The sequence below is a fragment of the Pelobates fuscus genome, chromosome 2 (genome assembly GCF_036172605.1).
Source record: "Pelobates fuscus isolate aPelFus1 chromosome 2, aPelFus1.pri, whole genome shotgun sequence".
Classification (NCBI taxonomy): domain Eukaryota; kingdom Metazoa; phylum Chordata; class Amphibia; order Anura; family Pelobatidae; genus Pelobates; species Pelobates fuscus.
The window spans coordinates 104,492,316-104,513,202 of NC_086318.1; the positions used below are offsets into that span (position 1 = coordinate 104,492,316).

General features: G+C 40.5%; 1 protein-coding gene across 1 annotated transcript; it reads right to left on the minus strand.

Annotated features, from left to right (window-relative positions):
• Window positions 1-5,705: 5,705 nt before the first annotated feature.
• ANKUB1 (ankyrin repeat and ubiquitin domain containing 1) lies at window positions 5,706-17,740 on the minus strand. Its single transcript, XM_063441009.1, has 6 exons — window positions 17,540-17,740; window positions 15,235-15,378; window positions 11,204-11,420; window positions 8,657-8,771; window positions 6,957-7,877; window positions 5,706-5,823 (listed from the first exon to the last, which is right to left on the minus strand). Exons 1-6 carry the CDS (start codon window positions 17,627-17,629, stop codon window positions 5,745-5,747), a joined length of 1,566 nt encoding a protein of 521 aa, XP_063297079.1. The 5' UTR covers window positions 17,630-17,740; the 3' UTR covers window positions 5,706-5,744.
• Between the last annotated feature and the right edge of the window lie 3,147 nt (window positions 17,741-20,887).

Below are 20,887 nucleotides of genomic sequence, written 5' to 3' on the forward strand. Positions count from 1 at the left end.
GAACAGTGCTATAAATGTTGTACCAGAAAGCTATTAATTGGCGCAGGCTATTACGGGTAGACTATTTGGCTGCTGGGTAACATGCTAGTCAGCTGCACCTTAACGATAGGTGGACATAATGGTGAATATAAAACTACCTGGCTCTGAGCTAAACAAATAATAATGAGAGGTAGTCTATGGCATATTTTGCAGCATCTCTGGGTAGCTATGTTATATGTTGGCTAGCAGTGTCGGCTTAGAAAAAAAAAAAAAAAAACTTTAGTCCAAGTTATGAGTAGGACCATGTCCATGGGTGTTGGCTTGTTAGGGTCTCATGGCAGAGACTGCGTGTTCGTTGTTGAGCTAAATCACAATACGGTGTAAGCTTTCAGGTTTGTAAACAAGCTAGCTGGCATGGTTAGTCCCATAGGTTTTCCCGTGTAGCAAGATCCCAGAACATAGGCAGCGTATTTGATGTTGAGCCGAGTTATAATACGGTAAGCTGTCAGCACACAGGGTCGATGAGGTCTTTTAGGATGCCGGTCCCCAGTCCGTCCTCCCCTAGGACCCGTTCCCCCGCGGAGCGCTCCGCGATGCCGTGGGCACTCGGGGTCCAGGCTAGTCCCGGAGACCCCCCACCAAAGGCTCCAGCACCCACGGTCCCCTGCACCTCCCCGACATCTCTCGCGCTGCCTGATAACATCTGGGCCCACGAGTCTCACCCAGTACAGGCAGGGCCGGCCTTAGGCCTTTAGGCGCCCTGTGCGAAAAATATTCACAGCGCCCCTCCATGGTCACATGCCCTCGTCCATCTTGTAAAAAGTGCTAAGCCTCCATTACATAGGTGTTACGTATTAATGTGATTTCTGAGCATATCATGCATATACACGTATATTAATACATTTGTAAATGTTATAGGCGTAATAACACATAATAATAATAATACACCCATATTAATATACATGTATATTTACATATTACTCTCAGAAATCATGTTAAATTCTACTTATTATGGTACACACAATTTCTGGTATTTTTAACCCCTTAAGGACACATGGCATGTGTGACATGTCATGATTTCCTTTTATTCCAGAAGTTTGGTCCTTAAGGGGTTAAAGAGCAGAAATATATATATATATATATATATACACACACACACACAAGAAGAATTCCTCCCTCAAGTATAGATTTGCATTAGGAGTAAAAACAAATTTCTAACAAGAGTGTCCTGTCTCCCTGAAGTTGCCATGCCATTATGTTGTGTGTGGAATAGGGATGCAGTGTGTGTAGGGAAAATAGTGTGGTGTGGGATAGGGATGTAGTGTGTGTGTGTGTGTGTGTGTGTAGATTATGTACTGAGTGTGTGTGAGTAGATTATGTAGTGTGTGTGTGTGAGTAGATTATGTAGTGTGTGTGTGTGTTTGTGTGTTAGAGTGTGTGTAGTTAACACAGTAAGGGTGGGACAGTGATGATTTGTGGGTAGGAGGGGGTGACATAAGGCTTTAAATTAGGAGGTGGGAGAGCAATTTTAGGTTTTGTTTTCTTAAATTAATTGTTGATTCACCCTTTCTGCCCCCTCCCTCTTGCATACCTTTGGGCAGGGATGGGAGAATACCAATTACCTGGTGGTCCAGCGGTCTCTGCGAGCTCTTGAAGTTCTGCACCTTGCAGAACAGGAGCCCTCCTCTCGCGAGCTCCGCGTTGATAGTATGAGAGCGTTGCCGCGGCAACACTCCGAATGCCGAGCTCGCGAGAGGAGGGCAGAATCAAAGCGCTCACTGCTCGCTCCCATCATCCAAACAACGGGCCGGTGAGAGAGGTCCTCAATAACCTCACCAGCCAATACTAAAGCAGAGCGCACTCTGTAAGGGCCGGCCAGGGCGCAATCTTTCACCCACCAGGGCGCCCTGAGGTAGGGCAGGACCTGGTTGTGCGAGCTGTGTCGGTTGTCGGCGCCCCTGTTGGCATGGCGCCCTGTGCGGCCGCACAGCTCGCACACCCCTAAGGCCGGCCCTGAGTACAGGCCTCACACTTAGAGCCGGTGCACCTCCCCCCTCATGGCCACCGGTATACCGGAGGGGGTCGGTGCCCTCTAGCCCCACAGGACTCACTGCGCCAGGGACATCCTTCTCCGGGCCCCCCTCAAACCCAGATGCATGGTCCAGAACTGTTACCAGGGGGCAGTCCACCGGGGTGTCCGTCCGTGGGCCGGCAGCCGTCTGGGCCCCTCGAGCCGTATGCAGAAGCCTCCGCATGAAAGCAGGTAGACCCCTCCGTGCCTGCTTATATTCCGTCTGCACTTATCTGCTTTACCAGTGTCCACCTGGCGCTCAGCAGGGCCGAAGTCCGCACGTGCCGTACTCCATCTCCGGCCGTTCAAGGGTGTGTTTTAGCCGGTCACCGGTCCCTGCCAAGATGTTCCCATCATGTGGCCGGGATATCCCCCGCCGGCCAAGGGGGGGAGACGGGGCCGTGCCCCGGGCCAAGGGTCTCCCCACTCCAGGGATGCTTGCCTGTGTTGCGCCATTTTACGGCGCCATGCTGCATGTAATGGCGGCCAGTGCGCGTGTAGGCCGGACTCAGTCCTCTCTGCCTTGCCTGTCACGCAGTCCGCTGTATGCGGGTATCGGGTGAGTGTCGGAGCTTTCCCCCTTTCATATGCGGCAGGTTTCGCTGTTTTGAGCGGGGTTGGGTCACATTCAGTGCTGTTTATGGCGGTTTTCTGCTGGAGCCCATGCGGGCAGCATCCAGTCGGCCCGGAGGCCAGGCCCCGCCCCCCCATTCATGTTTTATGAATAGGGAAGCATGATAGGCTGAGAAAAATGGGTCAGAGCTGACTGGTGCTGGACTTTGGGGTTAAATGTTTCCCTAACCGTTCATTAACAATTTAACCCCTGAAGGAGTTTCAGGGACCTTCTGGCACCATAGCAATTTCATTCCAATGGCGGTTTTGCTGATGTGTTGATCAATCTTTTCTGGATTGATAGTGATTGCTTAAGCTAAAACTTAGATGCTTTACGTGTCAAAAAGTATCCGAACATTTAGATTGTGAATGCGCTGATGGTTTATCAGTAGTCATTAACATGTCGTTGATTATCTAACGATAGATTGTGGTCAACCACTAAGAATGTTTACCATGAAACAAAATTGAGTAAAACTACATTTCATAGTATCAGTTAGTAAAAGTTACTGGATATTTTTAAAATGGAAAAATATACTAAATTTAATTTCTTTCATTTAAGCAATGCAATGTCTTGCTGCTGTGCACCAACACCTGAGACTCACACAAAAGTTGAGTTAATATTTTTTAGAACACCTACCTGCTTCCTTATTTTTCAAGAATAAATTGTGTAATATTTAGTATCTGCAGTTTTTTCTATATATATATAGCCCCTGCTTTGTCAGTTTGACAGCCACCACTCCTCTGGGAATGCATTCTACAAGATTTTAGATTGTGTCTGTGGGAATTAAGGCCCATTCAGCAAAAAGAGCAATTGTGAGGTCCCTATGTGCAGCATTTCTCATTGAATCGATGCACATACAGCATTTAACCCCTTTTCTACTTGAGATGTAACTTCACATCTAACATCATTAGTCAATTCTGTGCAAATGCTTTTGTGCAATGTGCCATTCATTGGTTGAGAGCAGTCAGCTGACGCATTCAGGCAACCAATGGAGACTGGATCTCCTTACAGCTTCTGCAGCTTAGCAGAAGACGGAAATGCTTGATCCGAACCTTGGATTTTAGCAGGGACCTAGATAAACAAGCAAACTATTGCTAAATGGTTTGCCCCATTACAGGAGAACTGGGCCATGGTACTGCTGGCATAATAACCAGTACAACAGGCTATAGTGGTTATGGTGCTTGCAATACCCCTTTAAACCCACCACTGCGTTAAAGTCCCTTAATATCGATCGATTTTACTATTCAGTCTGTCTTAGAATGTTTTGCATTTGCACAGATCCGAGATGATGCTAGGTCAGGCATTTCCTCTCACATTACTTTCATTCATCTCTCTGGTCCCTCAGTCCCTCAAATAGATGTCAGGTAAATGCTATATTTTTTGTATCTGTAAATCTATAAATTTGCTAACAGAAAATACAAATGAAATCATATTCCAATTAAAATTGGGCTCTGTTTGGGGGCGGGGCCTGACTGTCATGCCGGACAGACGCACTCTGATTGAGCTTCGGCACATCCATTATCAATAGCACTGACTTCTATGCCGTGTACCCCCATTGATGATTCTTTCTCATCCTGGGGAGTTCCTGAGACAATTGGGGTGCCCCAAAAGCGTATCTCGATGTCCTCGGATGTCCACGCGGCCGGTAGTCAGCGAATCAGCATGGCGGCATAGTGAGCCCTGGGCAGTGGAGAAGTGTCCGATCTCCGCGCCTGGCCAGTGCTGCCGACAGGGGCCCCGTTCCCCCCCCTTTGGACCGGTGGGGGTGATACCGGTCCACTCCATGGGTACCCCCTAATAATGCTGATAGATCGCGGCATACCTGCTAAACACTCACCAAGCAATCCAGCATACTTAAGATGGCGGGTGCCGCGTCCTCCCAAGACTCCCACGGAGAAGCCAGCAACATCCACTGCCACTCGCACGGATTTGCCGAGTCCCTCAGGCAAATGCGGATGAAGTGCCTGATTACCACAATGCCTGGAGCTTAGATGCACACTTTAGGCTCTTGATGTGCGGCCATGCAGCAGGTGGGAGGCCTGTATTATGCCCAGACTCGAACGGCACACAGCCCCAGTGTCCCCAGTGCCCCGTGTCCTTTCTTGGGGCAGGTGGTACAAGCGATGGGACTGACTCCAGAATCACACAGGGGCATTGAAACCCAGATGATCATAAGGGACTTACTCGAATGCCACACACACCACCACTCCAGCGGGACAATGGGCCTACTACTGGGATCCCAGGCGGCGGTCTCTGACAAAACCATACAATGCAAAACCATATTGTGACTTAAATCACAGCTGAGATCAGGTCTGCCTTCTGCCAATACCACTTGGAAACACCACTAAAGCTCATATTTAACTCCACAGTCAGCATGTCCATATTTTCCTATCTCCTTCTGGGAATGTGCTTCTAGCTAAATGCGGGGCCCCCTAGGGGTTAAACTCATAGACAAGGTGTCTGTTTCACTCTCCTTGTAAAATAGTCATGTCATATAAATCCCTGGTTTAAGCTTGTATAATCTACCTTTTACTAACGTAGGGTCTCTAGCCTGTAATTTTCAAAGTCTTACAATACAATCTATAATGCAGCCTGTTTCTTTAAACTATAAAAAAGTGCAATTGTTTCATATGTCATGGCACTGTATGCAAATATTTGACCATAATAAGCTTGCGAATGCTGTCGTGGCTATGCAAGCCTGTATGTTATTCTTTTATTGCACACTAAAATAAAGAATTAAAAAAAAAAAATGGGGATCTGGCAGGGTCTCTTTGATTGAACATATGTTTTTTTAAAAAAAAAATATGTTAATTTTATTGTATTTTATTAAAAAAATGAATTATTTTTAAATGCAAGACTTTTATTGCTTTATTTAATAAATAGTTGTAAAAAAATACATAAAACCAGTATTATTACAACAGATAACGAAATAGAAGTTGCCAAATATATAGTATAAAATAATCAAGGTATAATACTTATTAATAATAATAATAATAATAATAATTGTAGAAAATAACATTAAATAGTTTTCTTTTTCCCATGTATAAATATCGCAAGCCTCATGTATGTCCTTGTCACAGTTTACAAGTTGTAGATTGTTTTCTTAGCAAGCATTCGAGCAATCTCAAGCTGTTGGAGCCAGGGCTTCTCTTTGAATTCACTGAAAAAAACATATCAATACTATATTAGTATTTTTGCCAAATAAAAGCAAAATAACACATAATTACATAACAAACTTGAGCAAACAGAGTTATTTACTAAAGTGGGAATTGCTGGGAATTCTAAGAAAAATCTTTCTTTGAAAGAGAAATTGTAATTAAATGCAATCTGCCATATTGCTGTATAGTTTTACATAAAAAAAAAGTTACAGGACATACAAGGGTTTATTCACTAGCCGGTTTATTTATTAAATTGAGGATTGTTTAATGTTTGCAAATTTCTCAAGTAGTAACAGGGACATACCTGCAGACACTATTAAAAAGCTTGTAGATGACAAACTTTTGATTGGGCGGCGAAGCCTCTCTCCTCCCTGAGCGCTGATTGGCGCAAGTTGGTTTTGCGCCTTTCAGCGGATTAGTGTAATCGGGTTTTGCGCCCTTTCTTCTGATTGGGCGGCGAAACCCCTCTCCTCCCTGAGAGCTGATTGGCGCAAATTTGTTTTGTACCTTTTAGCGGATTGGCTGTTGCTTGGTTTGGGCGCGAAAGAGGTCACATAATCAGTGGTTTTTAGTAAAGTGTGAATGGCAAAGTGAATTCAAACAGAATTTTACTTTTTTAGCCAAAATATAGATGAAACTGTAAGCAGAGATGAGAAGTTTTCTAAATCGAATATTTTGTCCTTACGATTTGGAATTCACTTTGAATAAACAATAATTCACACTTACGTAAATAACCTTGAATGTTTTATTAGTATCTTACTCATAGCTGGATTATCCAAAAGGCCACTGAGTGCTGTCTACTGATCACTTATTGTGCCATAATATGCAGAAAGTTAAGTGCAAGTTGTTTTTTTGTTTTGTTTGTTTTTTTAAATGTAAATTGCCTGGAACTCAACGTGTATTCAAAGAGAATTAAACATTTTAGGCCAGAATAGCCTAAACTAAAAACATAGCTGACTTAAAGAACTTTTCTAATTTTGTGGCCAAAAACTTAAATTTCTTTTAAAATTTACAACAATTCACACTTGTTTAATCCTGTAAATGTAATACAGTCTAATTAGATATGGTGGATGGATAAAACCTGGTAGTCAAGCAAAGGTCCAAATACAAAACTCTAAATGATCCACGTTTTTACCTGGCAAGTCCCAAACAATATATTGCATTCTCTCTTGGAGTCTTCCCTGTGTGTTTTGAAAAAGATTCAAGAGACGATTTCAGAAGAAATGCAGCTTGAGCAGTAGCAATTATGTTACGTGGGAGGTTGCTGTTCTGGTTGGCAATTGAAGGAAGTGGGACTTGAGCTGACCAGTTATTTTGTAATATATTGTCGTCCACAGAGCCCTGGCCTAATTCATTTCTTCTTACAGTAGTGTTTGCTGATAATTTAACTGGTGGCAGCAAGATAGGCTGAGTTGATTTCTCTCTCTGATGAATAGTGTGAAGTTTTAATACTGTGTTAGCAAATGTCTGATTGTTTTGGATGTTTGCAATGTTATTTCGTGCCAATTTATTCCACCTATCCTGACAAAGTCCACGTAGGTCCCGAGTGCTCATTTTCGGTTCTGTGAAACCATCGATTACAAGTTTGTCTCCTACTCGTGTCTTGAATACCACTGCCCACTTCAAATTCTTTGCTGCAGAGACTTTTTTCTGAGCCAAAAATAGCCACTTTTTCACTTTTATGTAAATTCGCATAGGAAGAGAGATTTTTTTAAAGGAGACTACCGACCACATTTTCATAATCAAATATAAAACACAGTCTTTATGGCTATGTCGAAGACATATTCTGAGTGGTGTCTGACCCAAGGGATTTTGGCATTGAAGACACAAAACGTTTCGCGAGACAAATGCCTTTAGCAGAAGAAGTTGGCCAGCTTCAGCAGCTGCATGGACTGGACATTTGACAACATCTGGATGGTCAGTTTCACTGCACCATTCCCTGTAGGGATGAACACCCACGGCCTCATCAACCCTGACCCCTTTTTCCTGAAGCCATTCTGCTAGTTCCAAGTGTCCATAATGTGCAGCCACATAGAGGGCTGTCTTCTGTTGGTATCTGTGTCAATATTAAAAATAAAATAAAATAACACAACAAAAAGACAAAAACAAAACAAAAACTAAATGGTAAAATATGTAAAATGTACTAAAGTGTTTATACAGATTATTGGTATGTATAAAATAAATTGAGACACGTAGTATCAAATGGAAGCATTGCTCTCATATTAGATGAGTAAGCCTCAAGATGGCCAGTTGGCCAGCTAGGCATTCAAGCATGTGCAGAGCTCTGCAAAAACGTTCTTGGATGATGCATGAGCCTATTTGAAGCTGCGCTCGTGTTTTGCTAGTTTCAGAGGTGTTCCTCTGGTGTAATAATACAGGAAGGTAGGCCAGAAGTTCCAAATCTGGATTGTTCCATTGCATCCAGTACACTTGGAAGGTGTCACCTAGGTTTCAAATATAACCAATATTCGGTGTGTAAGGATTTTCTCGTAAGTTTTCCCACCCCAATGTGGACCACACTCCATTAGCACTAGCATAAGTAAATTGTTCTTATAGTGAGCATGTTCAAAATAAAATCAATCAAATATCTATAATCTAATATAGGAGAGCTAACCATGACAGCTTTAACAGTATTGCTTTGGTGACAACCATGTTATACTACCCACAAATGACCTGTGTTTGATATAGTTTTTTTTTGCATCTTGAAGGTATGTGGCTATTTCTAGGGTCAATTTTAGTGTTGACTGTATATCCCTTAGCTGATCTTTGGAAAACTTATATCACCAATATCTATCACCAACTGTCTATGGCCAACTTGCTAGTTAGTTACCGTACCTCAAAACTGCTTCTTCCTTTGATAGATAGCGCTGAATGTTTTGTTTGTGACCGAGAACACATCCCAGAAGAAACTCCTTCCAACCATCCCACACATCGATTCTTAAGGTGGAACCTTGAATGCATTTAAGTGGAAATTCATTACTGCGTGTAATATGTATCATTCTTATATCACACGATTTCTGCACTTTTTTATGTTAGCTCTCTAGGTTGCTACAACATTGAATAACTTGTTTGTTTGGGTTTTAGGATGCATTATAGATATTTATATATGCTTCCTCTTCCTCTTTGCTATAGTAAAGTATGAACTGCTTAAAGGGAACCAATAGAGTAAAAATGGCCCCTTATAAGAGGGCAGGTCATATGTGCCGTTTGGTCCCCCAAAAACTTTCCGTACAGCTCATGCATGTATTTGTAAAAATAGATATAAAATCTAGAGGTTAGTGGATGGCTTTAATCAGTTGTATGTTCGCAGCTATTATTGAAGGGCAAACCACTTGATACTACTGACGCCACATTTTGTTCTCTTCATAGCAATGTTAAATTAGGGTCTGTTTTATTATTTTTCATTTACACAAAACTATGTATGAACTGCTCATATTGCTGATATCATAATGCACATGCACTCACTGGAGTCACAGGTACAGTATTACTGACACACTATACACCCAGTGTTACGTAACCCCTTAAGGACACATGACATATGTGACATGTCATGATTCCCTTATTCCAGACGTTTGGTCCTTAAGGGGCTAAAGGGCCACTTTAGTCACCAGAACAACTACAGCTTATTGCATTTGTTCTGGTGAATAGAATCATTCCCTTCAGGCTTTTTGCTGTAAACACTGTCTTTTCAGAGAAAATGCAGTGTTTACATTACAGCCTAGTGATAACTTCACTGGCCACTCCTCAGATGGCTGTAAGAGGTGATTCCTGGGGCAGTGCTGCCGAGTAAGCAGCACTGCCATTCAGTGTCTCCACCCTCTGCGTGCAGACACTGAACTTTCCTCATAGAGATGCATTGATTCAATTCATCTCGATCTGCCTGATCTGCCTCCTTGACAGTCTCAGCCAATCTTTTGGGGTAGTCTCAGCAGCTGCAGACTTGAATACAAGTAATAATTCACTATATTTAGGGAGGCAAGGGGGCAGATGGTGGTTTTAACACTACAGGGTCAGGAATACATGTTTGTGTTCCTGACCCTATGGTGTTCCTTTAACTGTACTCAAACTATGTTACTCACACACTGTGCTACTCAATTGTACAGATTACTATATAAATACACTACACACAAAGCTTTACACTTTATACACCATGCCATTCACCTGTGCACTGCATATCACATGCACAATGTGTGGCACAAAAACTCACTGTGTCTCAAATATATATACATGACATACCCAGGATCACACAAAATAAACATATACAATGAGAACTACTATTCTAAGGGAATATTAGGCCACATTGTCACATTGTAATGATTTCAGTTCAGCTACTTTGGTCAAAAATTTGAATTTCCTTTGTATTAATAACAATTCATACTTTAATGAACAACTCTAACAATATCACACACTATACATACCTACACGGGCTGCAACCCTCACTTACCAACCACAGCATAAAGACCCTCTTTATACCAAACCTGACACCATCACGGCATGGAGAAACCCATATATCATTGCAGCACAGAACCCATGACCAAACAAGAAGCCCGAAGCAGGTATTTTTAATGTATCAAAGGGATACTACAGGCACCCAGTCCAATTCATCTCAATTAAGTGATCTGGGTGTCATGTTACCCCTGTTTTAATGTTTTTATTGCAGGGTACCCAGGGTAAACTTGTCTATAGTGTCAGAGTTGCTTTCACCAAAATAGTGGACCATCTGATTGGCGCGGTGTGGTGTTTTGTTCCCTTTGGAGAAGCATCGGATTGGCCAAGATCATCGATCTTCATTATCTCAGCCAAGGAGGTGGGACCAGCTGCGGAGACCAGCGCAGCAAGGGACAAAAGGAGATTAAGAGTAATTTTATTTTGCTCCATGCAGGTGGCAGCTGGTCAGCTCGATGTCCACCAGGGAAATATAACATTGGGAATACACATTTACATTCCCAATTCTATAGTGTTCCTTTAAAGTTTATTTGGAGTCGTGGTTTGGGCTGTTAGTATTTGGAGACTGATATTTTTGGGATTCAGGAAATGATTGTTATTAGACAAGCCTGTTAGATAAGTTGAGACTATCGGTGAAGGAACTATGGAGGTTAGAAGTTATATGCCGTTTGAGCTGTCATTGGGGTTTAGATTGCTATATGGAATAGAGAAGGTAAAAAGTGTTAAATGTGTACACAGTATATTTCTAAACTCAGCCTCACCATGTATCCTACCACCCCACTATTTACACTGTTAGACTCACACATAAATATTAACATACAAATAACACAACACCATCTGCTGTTACTGACTGGATAACTCGAATGCATGGAATATTTAACACTCCTCCAATGTACAAAATATAATGCTCCGGAACAGAGCAGATTTGTTACGTACCAAGATCTAGCTTGTAATCATTTAGACTGTTGCAGTTGTACAGGTCCTGACCTTGTAGAGTTCTCAGGCAAAAAACACTAACGGGAAATCCACATTTTAGTGATATTAGAGTCGTTAGTCTGGAAACGGTTGCAGTCAGTAGAGAGATGTCCCCCATTATTGGGACTTTCTCCTTGGTTACAGGATTGTATATGTACAATGCTGGTTTGTCTTCTTCCTAAAGACATAAAAGCATAAATTACTGAGCATCAATAGCAAGAGAAAAAAAAACACCCTACAATATATCATTTGTATTCAGCACTCCAGCTTCTGTTGGCTGCAATGTATGTAATACCTAGACCTCATGCACCATGCAAGTCATGTACAAAGCAGCTTAGGGGCTAGAGGTTGCCAGAGCCAGATTAAGATTGCCCAGGGCAATATGCAGATTGCCAGAATTGGGGCCCTTCCTTAAGCCCTGGGCTCTGTTTCTTTGAGTGGAGTTTGTTGAGTGTGTGAGAGTGGCTTAGTGTTGTATGTGTGGAAGGGGGCTAAGAGCTATGGGGGAGGGAGGGGTGCTGGCTGTGTTTGTGTCTTTGACTTTGTATATCTGTATATGTGGGATATAGTGGGTTTTTTTTTTTTTGGCAATATGTCCATGTACCTGTGTATGCTTGTGTGTGAATGTGTGTCCTGAGTAAGTGTATGTCTGTGGCTGGGAGTGTATATATATATATATGGGGGGGAGTTGCTTGTGTTGGGATGTGTGTAAGGGGGTCTACTTGTGGTCTTTGTGTGTTGTGTTTATAGCCAGGCTGTGTTTCATGTGTGGTAGCTTGGGAATTGTTATAGACAACAAACCTATGCAACAATGTGCAATGTCAATCAGCAGTGGCCAAGGCCAGTAAGGTATTGTCATGCATGAAAAAGGGCATTCATTCTCGGGACGAGAATATCATTTTGCCTCTCTATAAATCACTGGTAAGACCACATATTGAATATGCTGTGCAATTTTGGGCACCTGTTCTAAAGAAGGATATCATGGCACTAGAAAAAGTGCAGAGGCGGGCTACTAAATTAATAAAAGGAATGGAACATATCAGCTATGAAGAAAGGTTAACAAATTTAAACCTATTTAGTTTAGAAAAACGTCGCCTGAGAGGGGATATGATAACATTATACAAATATATTCGGGGCCAATACAAACCATTGTGTGGAAATCTATTCACAAACCGGACTTTACATAGGACACGAGGCCATGCGTTTAGACTGGAAGAAAGAAGATTTCGTCTAAGGCAAAGGAAAGGGTTTTTTACTGTAAGAACAATCAGGATGTGGAATTCTCTGCCTGAAGAAGTGGTTTTATCAGAGTCCATACAGATGTTCAAACAGCTACTAGATGCATACTTGCAAAGACAGAATATTCAAGGATATAATCTTTCAATGTAGGGTAATAACTGCTTGATTCAAGGATAAATCTGACTGCCATTCTGGGGTCAAGAAGGAATTTTTTGTCCTAGCTTGTTGCAAAATTGTGCTTCAAACTGGTTTTTTTTTTTTTCTTTTGGATCAACAGCAAAAAACAGGTGTGAGGAAGGCTGAACTTGATGGACGCAAGTCTCTTTTCAGCTATCTAACTATGTAACTATGTAACTATGTAACTATGTAACTATGTAGCTGACTCTGTATGATGAATATGTTAAGGGGGTGACTGTGGCGGTGTTGGGGTGGCAGGATTTGCTTGGTGAGTGTGACAGGGTAAGGGGGCATGACAGTGTGAGTTTGGCAGGGTGAGAGGGTGAGTGTGGCAGGGTATATGGCAGAGTGAGTGGTGGTGAGTGTGACAGAGTTGAGGGTGAGTGTTACAGATTTAGGGGGATGAGTGTGACAGAGTGAGTGGTGGTTGTGAGTGTGACAGAGTTGAGGGTGAGTGTTACATGGTTAGGGAGATGAGTGTGACAGAGTGAGGGGGAGTGAGTGTGACAAGATGAGGAGGCTGACTGTGCCAGGATACGTGGGGTGACAATGTATGGGAATGACAGAATGTGTGGAGGTTAAACACAGTCTCACCACCAGAATGGGGGAAAAATACATTTTCTGGTGGTCCAGGGTCTTGGTGCAGGTCTGCGGTGGAGCCCATGGAGCTAACCATATTATTTGTCCTCTGTGAGGGAGTTAGAATGGAGGCAAAGAATCCCTGCAGCTGTGTTTTGATTCCTCCACAGAGCACTGGAACCGTGAGGAACTGCAATTAATATGGTAGACCACTGACCACCAGGGAATAATTGTCATGGTCACAGGACAATGCAGAGAGATATTTTAATCTTCCTGTCAACTTAAAGGACCACTCTAGGCACCCAGACCACTTCAGCTTAATGAAGTGGTCTGAGTGCCAGGTCCCTCTAGGATTAACCCTTTTTTTTATAAACATAGAAGTTTCAGAGAAACTGCTATGTTTATAATAGAATTAATCCAGCCTCCAAATCCTCTAGTGGCTGTCTCACTGACAGCCGCTAGAGGCGCTTGTGTGATTCTCACTGTGAAAATCACAGTGAGAGCACGCAAGCGTCCATAGAAAAAGCATTGTAAATGCTTTCCTATGAGACCGGCTGAATGCGCGCGCAGCTCTTGCCGCGCATGCGCATTCAGCCGAAAGGGAGGATCGGAGGCGGAGAGGAGGAGGAGAGCTCCCCGCCCGGCGCTGGAATAAAGGTAAGTTTTAACCCCTTCCTCACCATCCAGCCCGGCGGGAGGGGGTCCCTGAGGGTGGGGGCACCCTCAGGGCACTATAGTGCCAGGAAAACGAGTATGTTTTCCTGGAAATACAGTGGTCCTTTAAGGAGGGCCCACTCAAGGCCAGAGCTCCAGACATAGAAAAGCAGTTGCATTGGCTGCCTTGTAGGTAATCTGGCGCTGGAGGTTGTCCATTTTGTCACTAAACTATGAACAACACTGAAAGGGTTCAGTTAATGCTAGCTGTGTCTGTGTAATGCTAGCTAGCCCACTTGCTCAACATTTTTAAGGAAATCAAGTTTAAATAAAGAGCTTATATCCTCACTGCAACTTTTAAAAAAGGTTAATACTCACTGAGTTGAGTTACAGTGTTATTATTTCTGATTGGCTTGTCATGTCCTGGACCCCAGTGCAGCACTGTATAGGAATTCTTGATTATTTTTTTACAATTATTTTTATGGGGGTAAGTGTCTTAGCTAGTGGCACAGAATTGTTTAACTTTAATTGATTTCATTATCAGGCTTAGAACAAACATGCCGTTATTTTGGTTACTGTCACCTTCCTGACAGTCTGACTATTCTCCTGGGTGTTCCCTCATTAACAATGCGTTTTCACTCACAGAATTAGCACTCATGTCATGGTTTTTGTGCTCAGGCCAATTTCTGTAATGGAAAATACTAGGAGATCAGCCATTTCTGTGACACGTTAACCTTCATGTCTGGCAAAAACATTCAAGTTTTTGACAAAAAAAGTTTTTTAACCCCTTAAGGACCAAACTTCTGGAATAAAAGGGAATCATGACATGTCACACATTGCATGTGTCCTTAAGGGGTTAAGTAACAGATGAACCTCCTGAAAATGTCTGTATGCTTGTATATCATGAGTTGCAACCGCATGATAGGCTGATTAGATATTTACTAAATATGTACAGGTGTTCAGGTGCCTAACAAAGTTTTCATAACTCTAATAATGCCTGTATATAATTATATAGAAGATTGGTCGAGATCAATTCAGAGCATATACCATCTGAACTCCGAAATTAATTACTTTTATTCTTTCAAACCATATTCCTAGGGTTGAAGGAAAACAAAATGTTATTAATATATAACCATTTCTTTCACAGACACTGTAAAAATCATGTAGGTATGGGTAAATTTTATCCTCAAGAACTTTCATAAATACCTCACCCAGTTTTGAGCCTCTACAATTGTTACAAATTGAAATAATTTATTTAGGTGCTTAGGCCCTAGAAGATAGTATGAGCCATTCTGATTGTGATTGTTGTACATACTATTAATTCCTTCCCCCCCCACCCATACCTTTAGAAAACATTTAATGGTTGAACAAAAGGTTATTCCAACATCAGTAAGAATCCACTCATCACGGAGAACCCCTCCGGCATACTGGAGTTCTAGAAACCTCCTTCCTTGTTTGTCATCTGACAGCTGAAGGTGAAACGAGTCCTGTAAAACAGATATGTGTCTGAATATGTCATCATAGCGTTTCCATCATTTTTAAGGAATATCCAAAAAATTCAAAATTGATCAAATAATATAAATATTACATAAATGATGATAATAATTAAGTTAATTTTATTTTTATATAAAAACGACAGATTGTTTCAAAATGGTCTTCATAATGCAAAAATATATAAGTATGTATACAAGTATTTTTTACTTTATTTCACATTAAATAAAACAAACAACAATCAAAACGTAATGTTAAGTTTGCTAGTTTTGTGCACGAAGACTCCCATTTTATCACATACATTTTTACTGCTTTTAGTATTGCTATCTGGATTCGAAATACTGGTCCAATTTAAAGGTCTGGTATGACAGCCTAACAGAATGCTAGTTTGGTCAGAGGAAACGTGACCTAAACAAGTGTTATTAGATTAAGTGACTGTAACAAAGGCTGCAGACAATTACAGGCAATTACAGGAATTCCTACCAAAAAGAAAATAATTGGATTAGCAAGAGGTCCCGGGACCAATGGAAGTGAATGTTATTGAAGTAGTTATAGTGTCTGGAGTCCCCTGGCACCATCCCTCCTTAACCTCTTAACAACCTATTATGAAAATTGCATGCAAAGACTCACTAATTGGTGTAAGAGAATGGATCTGATATCCGTTTTCATGGAAACCCTATCTTGTTCTTGTTAGTTCTTAAAGATAAACCTCATCTAGTCACATGTAATTATGTTATTAACCAAGGACCTACATCTAAATGAAAGCCTCAAATTGGGAAGTTCAAGTGTTATCAAGTCAATGCAAATGAAGGATCACACATACACACAGGTCATAACTCCAAGAACCTGCCCACTAACAATAAGGAGTAAACAGACAAATGGTCTGATATTTAAAATCAGACCATGATATCAATAGTTACATTAACCAAATGAGCTATTAAATAACAAGGGACAAGGGTGGCATATCATTTCTGCACATTTAAAGTCCTATTTTACAAGAGGAATTGTGGATTTTAATATTATGTTTATTTATGTCTATATTTAACAAATATGTGTTTGTGTGGTGTGAAAAATATTGTTAAATTAAGAATTCCACAACTCTTTTCCTGACACTGGGTGCCTCCATTTACACTTCCTTTCAATCTTTTGCACCTGAAATTCAGCAAACACGTAACTTCAAATTTTCAGAAAATGTTTGGTGCATTTTATGAAGTTTGCCTGATTTTGTTGTGCTCTATCCATCAATTTAGAATTTACACAATGTTTTCGTTGATGCAATGGATTTATGAATTTTACTCCAATTTTCAGAAAACTACTTTTACTTTTCTTGATACTATAAATGTGGTAGTTTTCTTAAATGGACATTTCTAAAAAAACTGGCAATGATTTGACCATGGTCAGCAATAATTTGACCATGGTCAGCAATAATTTGCTGTGCATTTCCTCAAAAGTTTGTCACCAAAATTTGTGTGTTTTCATAAATGTTACTGTTTCGAATTTTTTTTTTTTACTGATTTCTAGAGCATCTCCAAATAATCTTACCATATCGCAAAAATAACAATACAGAAATACAAGGAGAAATTTAAATTCCACAGATAAAATAAAGACATGTTTTCTTCACAACAATATTTCCTTCACAAGAACATGTGTCACAAATGCAGCCATATCTCAATAGCAACATGTTCTGCTATCACATCCTGCTATCCATTAAACGTCAAATCCACCTCCGTTAAAAATCACCATACATCTGGGGCTACGTTCATTCTTCAACAACATGGCCTACTGTGTTTTTTGCTTGCAATACATTATTGCCTGACTAAATAGATCAAATCTAGCCAATATATACCTCAACAGGTAGGCTATTTTCACAATTTTATAACTAAAGGGATAAGTAAAGAGTTGCACAAGAGCATTCTGTGTTCCATGCGGCATGTGAGGGTATATTTTGTTATAAAATAAATATATCCCTAAGTTTTTGATTTAACTTGCAGTCAATTTGCATATTTATTTGTGTTAGACAGAGTTTAGCATTCAACCCTCCCCCCCCCCCCCTGCTCCCTCCCTTTGTCACCAAAGGATTTGTATAAAATGCATGCTGTGTTCACATCATGAACAAATATATATTGTTGTCATCAGAAACATAAGAAATAGAATTACCTTTATCATCTGTTTCACATCACGAACGGTCTGGCCAGGAAGTATATCAAAAGATTCACAGAGGCCATCAAAAGCTATGAACACTCTCATTTTTTTAAAAAGTGAATTTCAACCAGAGAGGCCTTGTGCAGCTGGGCACGAGTCCCTGAATCTTACGGCTTAATACACCCTGATAGAAATACGGCAGAGAGAATAAGAGATCTTTCCTCCCCGGTTACTTGAAGTAACTGAATGAGGCTGTTTTCCTTGCCAAGATGAGGGAAAAAATATCTCCACCCAACCTTTAGAGAGACTGCAAACAAAGCAAGTGTCTACAAGTTTTATGTCTAGTAGATACTATATCATGGTTGACCACAGACTCCGTGCGGTTAGTACACACTTCATACCATGTTTATCACTTAGCTGCTAGTGAAAAACAGCAATACTTAATCTTGTATACAATACCCAGAGTGCTTAAAGTGCCTAAGCTGTTTACATAACTTAACTAACATTTACTCTTAAATTCTAGATACACATTTATAAGTTTAAGACTTGTGTTGTTATAACAACATGATCGTTTTCCATTCAGGAAAATAGCAAGAGGCTAAAGGAAAGAAAATAAAGTACATGATCTAATCCTGTGTGTCCGACTGGGACAGAGGAAGTGTCATCACAAGATATCAGAATTCTATTTCATTCCAAAATCGTCTGCATTTAATTACCTGCATATAACGTTATGAAAACGAAGCCTTTGTTAGTAAGATATTTGGCAATGTGTGACAGGCAGGCCTGTGGATTTAATAAAACTGAGCAATGCAAATATCCAAACTTGGCAAAATTATTGTGGTCAGCGTGACTCCTGAACTGTTAATCAACTCTTGAGAATAGTGTAGGTGTGACGTGAAGCAAGGCTGTGTTTCAAGTCTATGTCTCATATCAGACACACAATATATTGTCTGTGTGTGTGTGTGTATATATATATATATATACTCTGAGAGTTGTTTTAGGACTGCAATTCCCATGATGCTTATGTATTAGAGTGAATCGATCATTCAAATATTGTTTAAAATATAGCTCACAGCTTACACAACAATCCCAGTTATCAGGCATTATGCTGCTACAGGCCCATGGTTTATCTCCCTTTCTCGTCCCTCTTAATCATTTTCACTATTCCAACCCCATTCTCTTTCTCCACCTCTCATCTACTTATTTATGTTTTCTTTCTTACTTCCTTTATTCTTTAATCTTTATTATGATTGCACTTAACAATGTTTATTTACACTGTATCTGCTCTCATTGTGCAGTTATTTGTGTTCTTTACGTGTATGAAACTCCACGAAAAAGGAATTTATGTGAAAACAAAAAATGCAAATACGTGAATAGATTATTGATCTGGGTTAAAAAGCAGTTTATATCCTCTGCAGTGGAATTTAATTTGCAATGATTATCAGCAATCACTCTAAAAAACAAAGTGGTGGCCATTCGAATTGAGATTGGTCCACATTTTGACCGATTGGTAGTTCTTCCCAAATCCTTAACTCTAAAAAAATGCTATATAGATGAATCACTAAACAAACGAAAAAGGCAAAGGACAAACAGTTTTGTGATTTGGCGTTGTGAAGTGTTGGGAATAAAAAGGAACAATCTACCCTGTCAACGCCTTCTCCGCATCCGTCGAAACCAGGAGGACCAGCTTTTTTCGTGACCAGACTGCATGGATTAAGTTAATCAGCTTCTTGGTGTTGCCTCACGCCAACCTTTTCTGGGTGCATCAGGTACAGGAAGGTTGGATACGGAGTGCCAAGACCTTTGCAAAGAGTTTATGGTTTGCGTTCAACAGGGAGATTGGCCTGCAACTGGAACAAAATGATAGGTGAAAAAATATGTTTTTGTATGGAGGCTTCCATAAGGATATGACCCATATGATATCATATATAAAACAAAAATTTAGTAGTGCACATATAGGTTGGTGAATGTTGCATGTTTTTTTACTGCCTGGTAAATGGTAGTATAGATATTTTTGTTTGTATACTTAATGTTTGTAAATAATTTTACTTCTATGTTTTCTCTTTCTGTTTTCTCCTTTTTATAAGGCTTGTAAGAAATGTTTTAACTTGGTTTATATTGGTGTTTCAGGATCTAATTTTTGTATTATTAAAATTATATATATATATATATATATATTTTTTTTTTTATAACTTTTATTAAGACATTACAGCTGGTACATTTATGTTTCATATGTAAGATGGTCTATCCGACCAAAACAACAAAGTTACAAACATTTTCATCTGTGCATTACATATTTTAGCACTGTAGAGATGATAAGGTCAAACTTATATGTTGCATATTCTGTGAACATTTTTAACTTCACGGTATGGTCTTCAGGTATTTTTTTTTATACTAGTTCAGATACGAATACCCCTTGCTTCCTTTTTTGTCATTTCAATTAGGATTGTTTCGTAGGTATTGGAGCCAGGGGTCCCATATGGATGTGTATATGTGATATTGATGTGTTAGGGAGTTGCATGTCTCTTCTAGGCTTCTAATAGTTTCTACCTTTTGTATCCATTCTCGTGAGGAGGGTGTGTGGGGTTGTTTCCAGAGGGCCGGGATAAGTTGGTTTGCTGCTGTGATTAGGTGTATTAGTAGTGTTTTTTCATGTTTCGGCATTCCCGGGGGTGGGAGGAGGAATAGGGATGTATCTGGGTGTAAAAGAATGTTTATCTGGAGAATCTTGTATATCATATCAGAAATTCGTGTCCAGTATTTGTGGATCTCCGGGCATGTCCACCATATGTGTGTAGTTGTGCTCTTGGGTTGCTGGCATCTCCAGCATTGGTCTACTGTTGTGGAGAAGAGTCGATGTAGCTTCGATGGTGTGTAGTGCCATCTGGCTATCCTTTTATAATTGCTTTCCTGTGTTATAGTGTTTCTGGAGGTCTTGTGTATTTGTCTGAAGATTTGTTTCCATTCATCTCTTGATATCTCCAGATTTAGTTCCCTCTCCCATGTTGTGGTAAACGTTGGTAATTGGTTGGTATGTGCTGCTTGAATAATAGTGTACATTAGTGAGATGTGTTTCTTTTTTAGGTCTTGGTTGGAGCAGTGTTGTTCGAATGCAGTTTGTGTTCGGTTGTTTCCCTGTGCTAGTGGTCCTGAGTATACAAAGTGTATTATTTGGTTATATTGGAATTTTTGTATCGCGGTTGGTGATTCTATGAGGTTATGCAGTGATTTAGTCTGCTGTTCCCCATTCTCGTCTGATAATTCACCCAGTGTAAGGTATGCTGATTTTTTGAAAGGTTTTAGCGCCTAGGATCTAATTTTTTGGACATGTACATTAACATTTAAAAAATCTCCCTTTCTTTT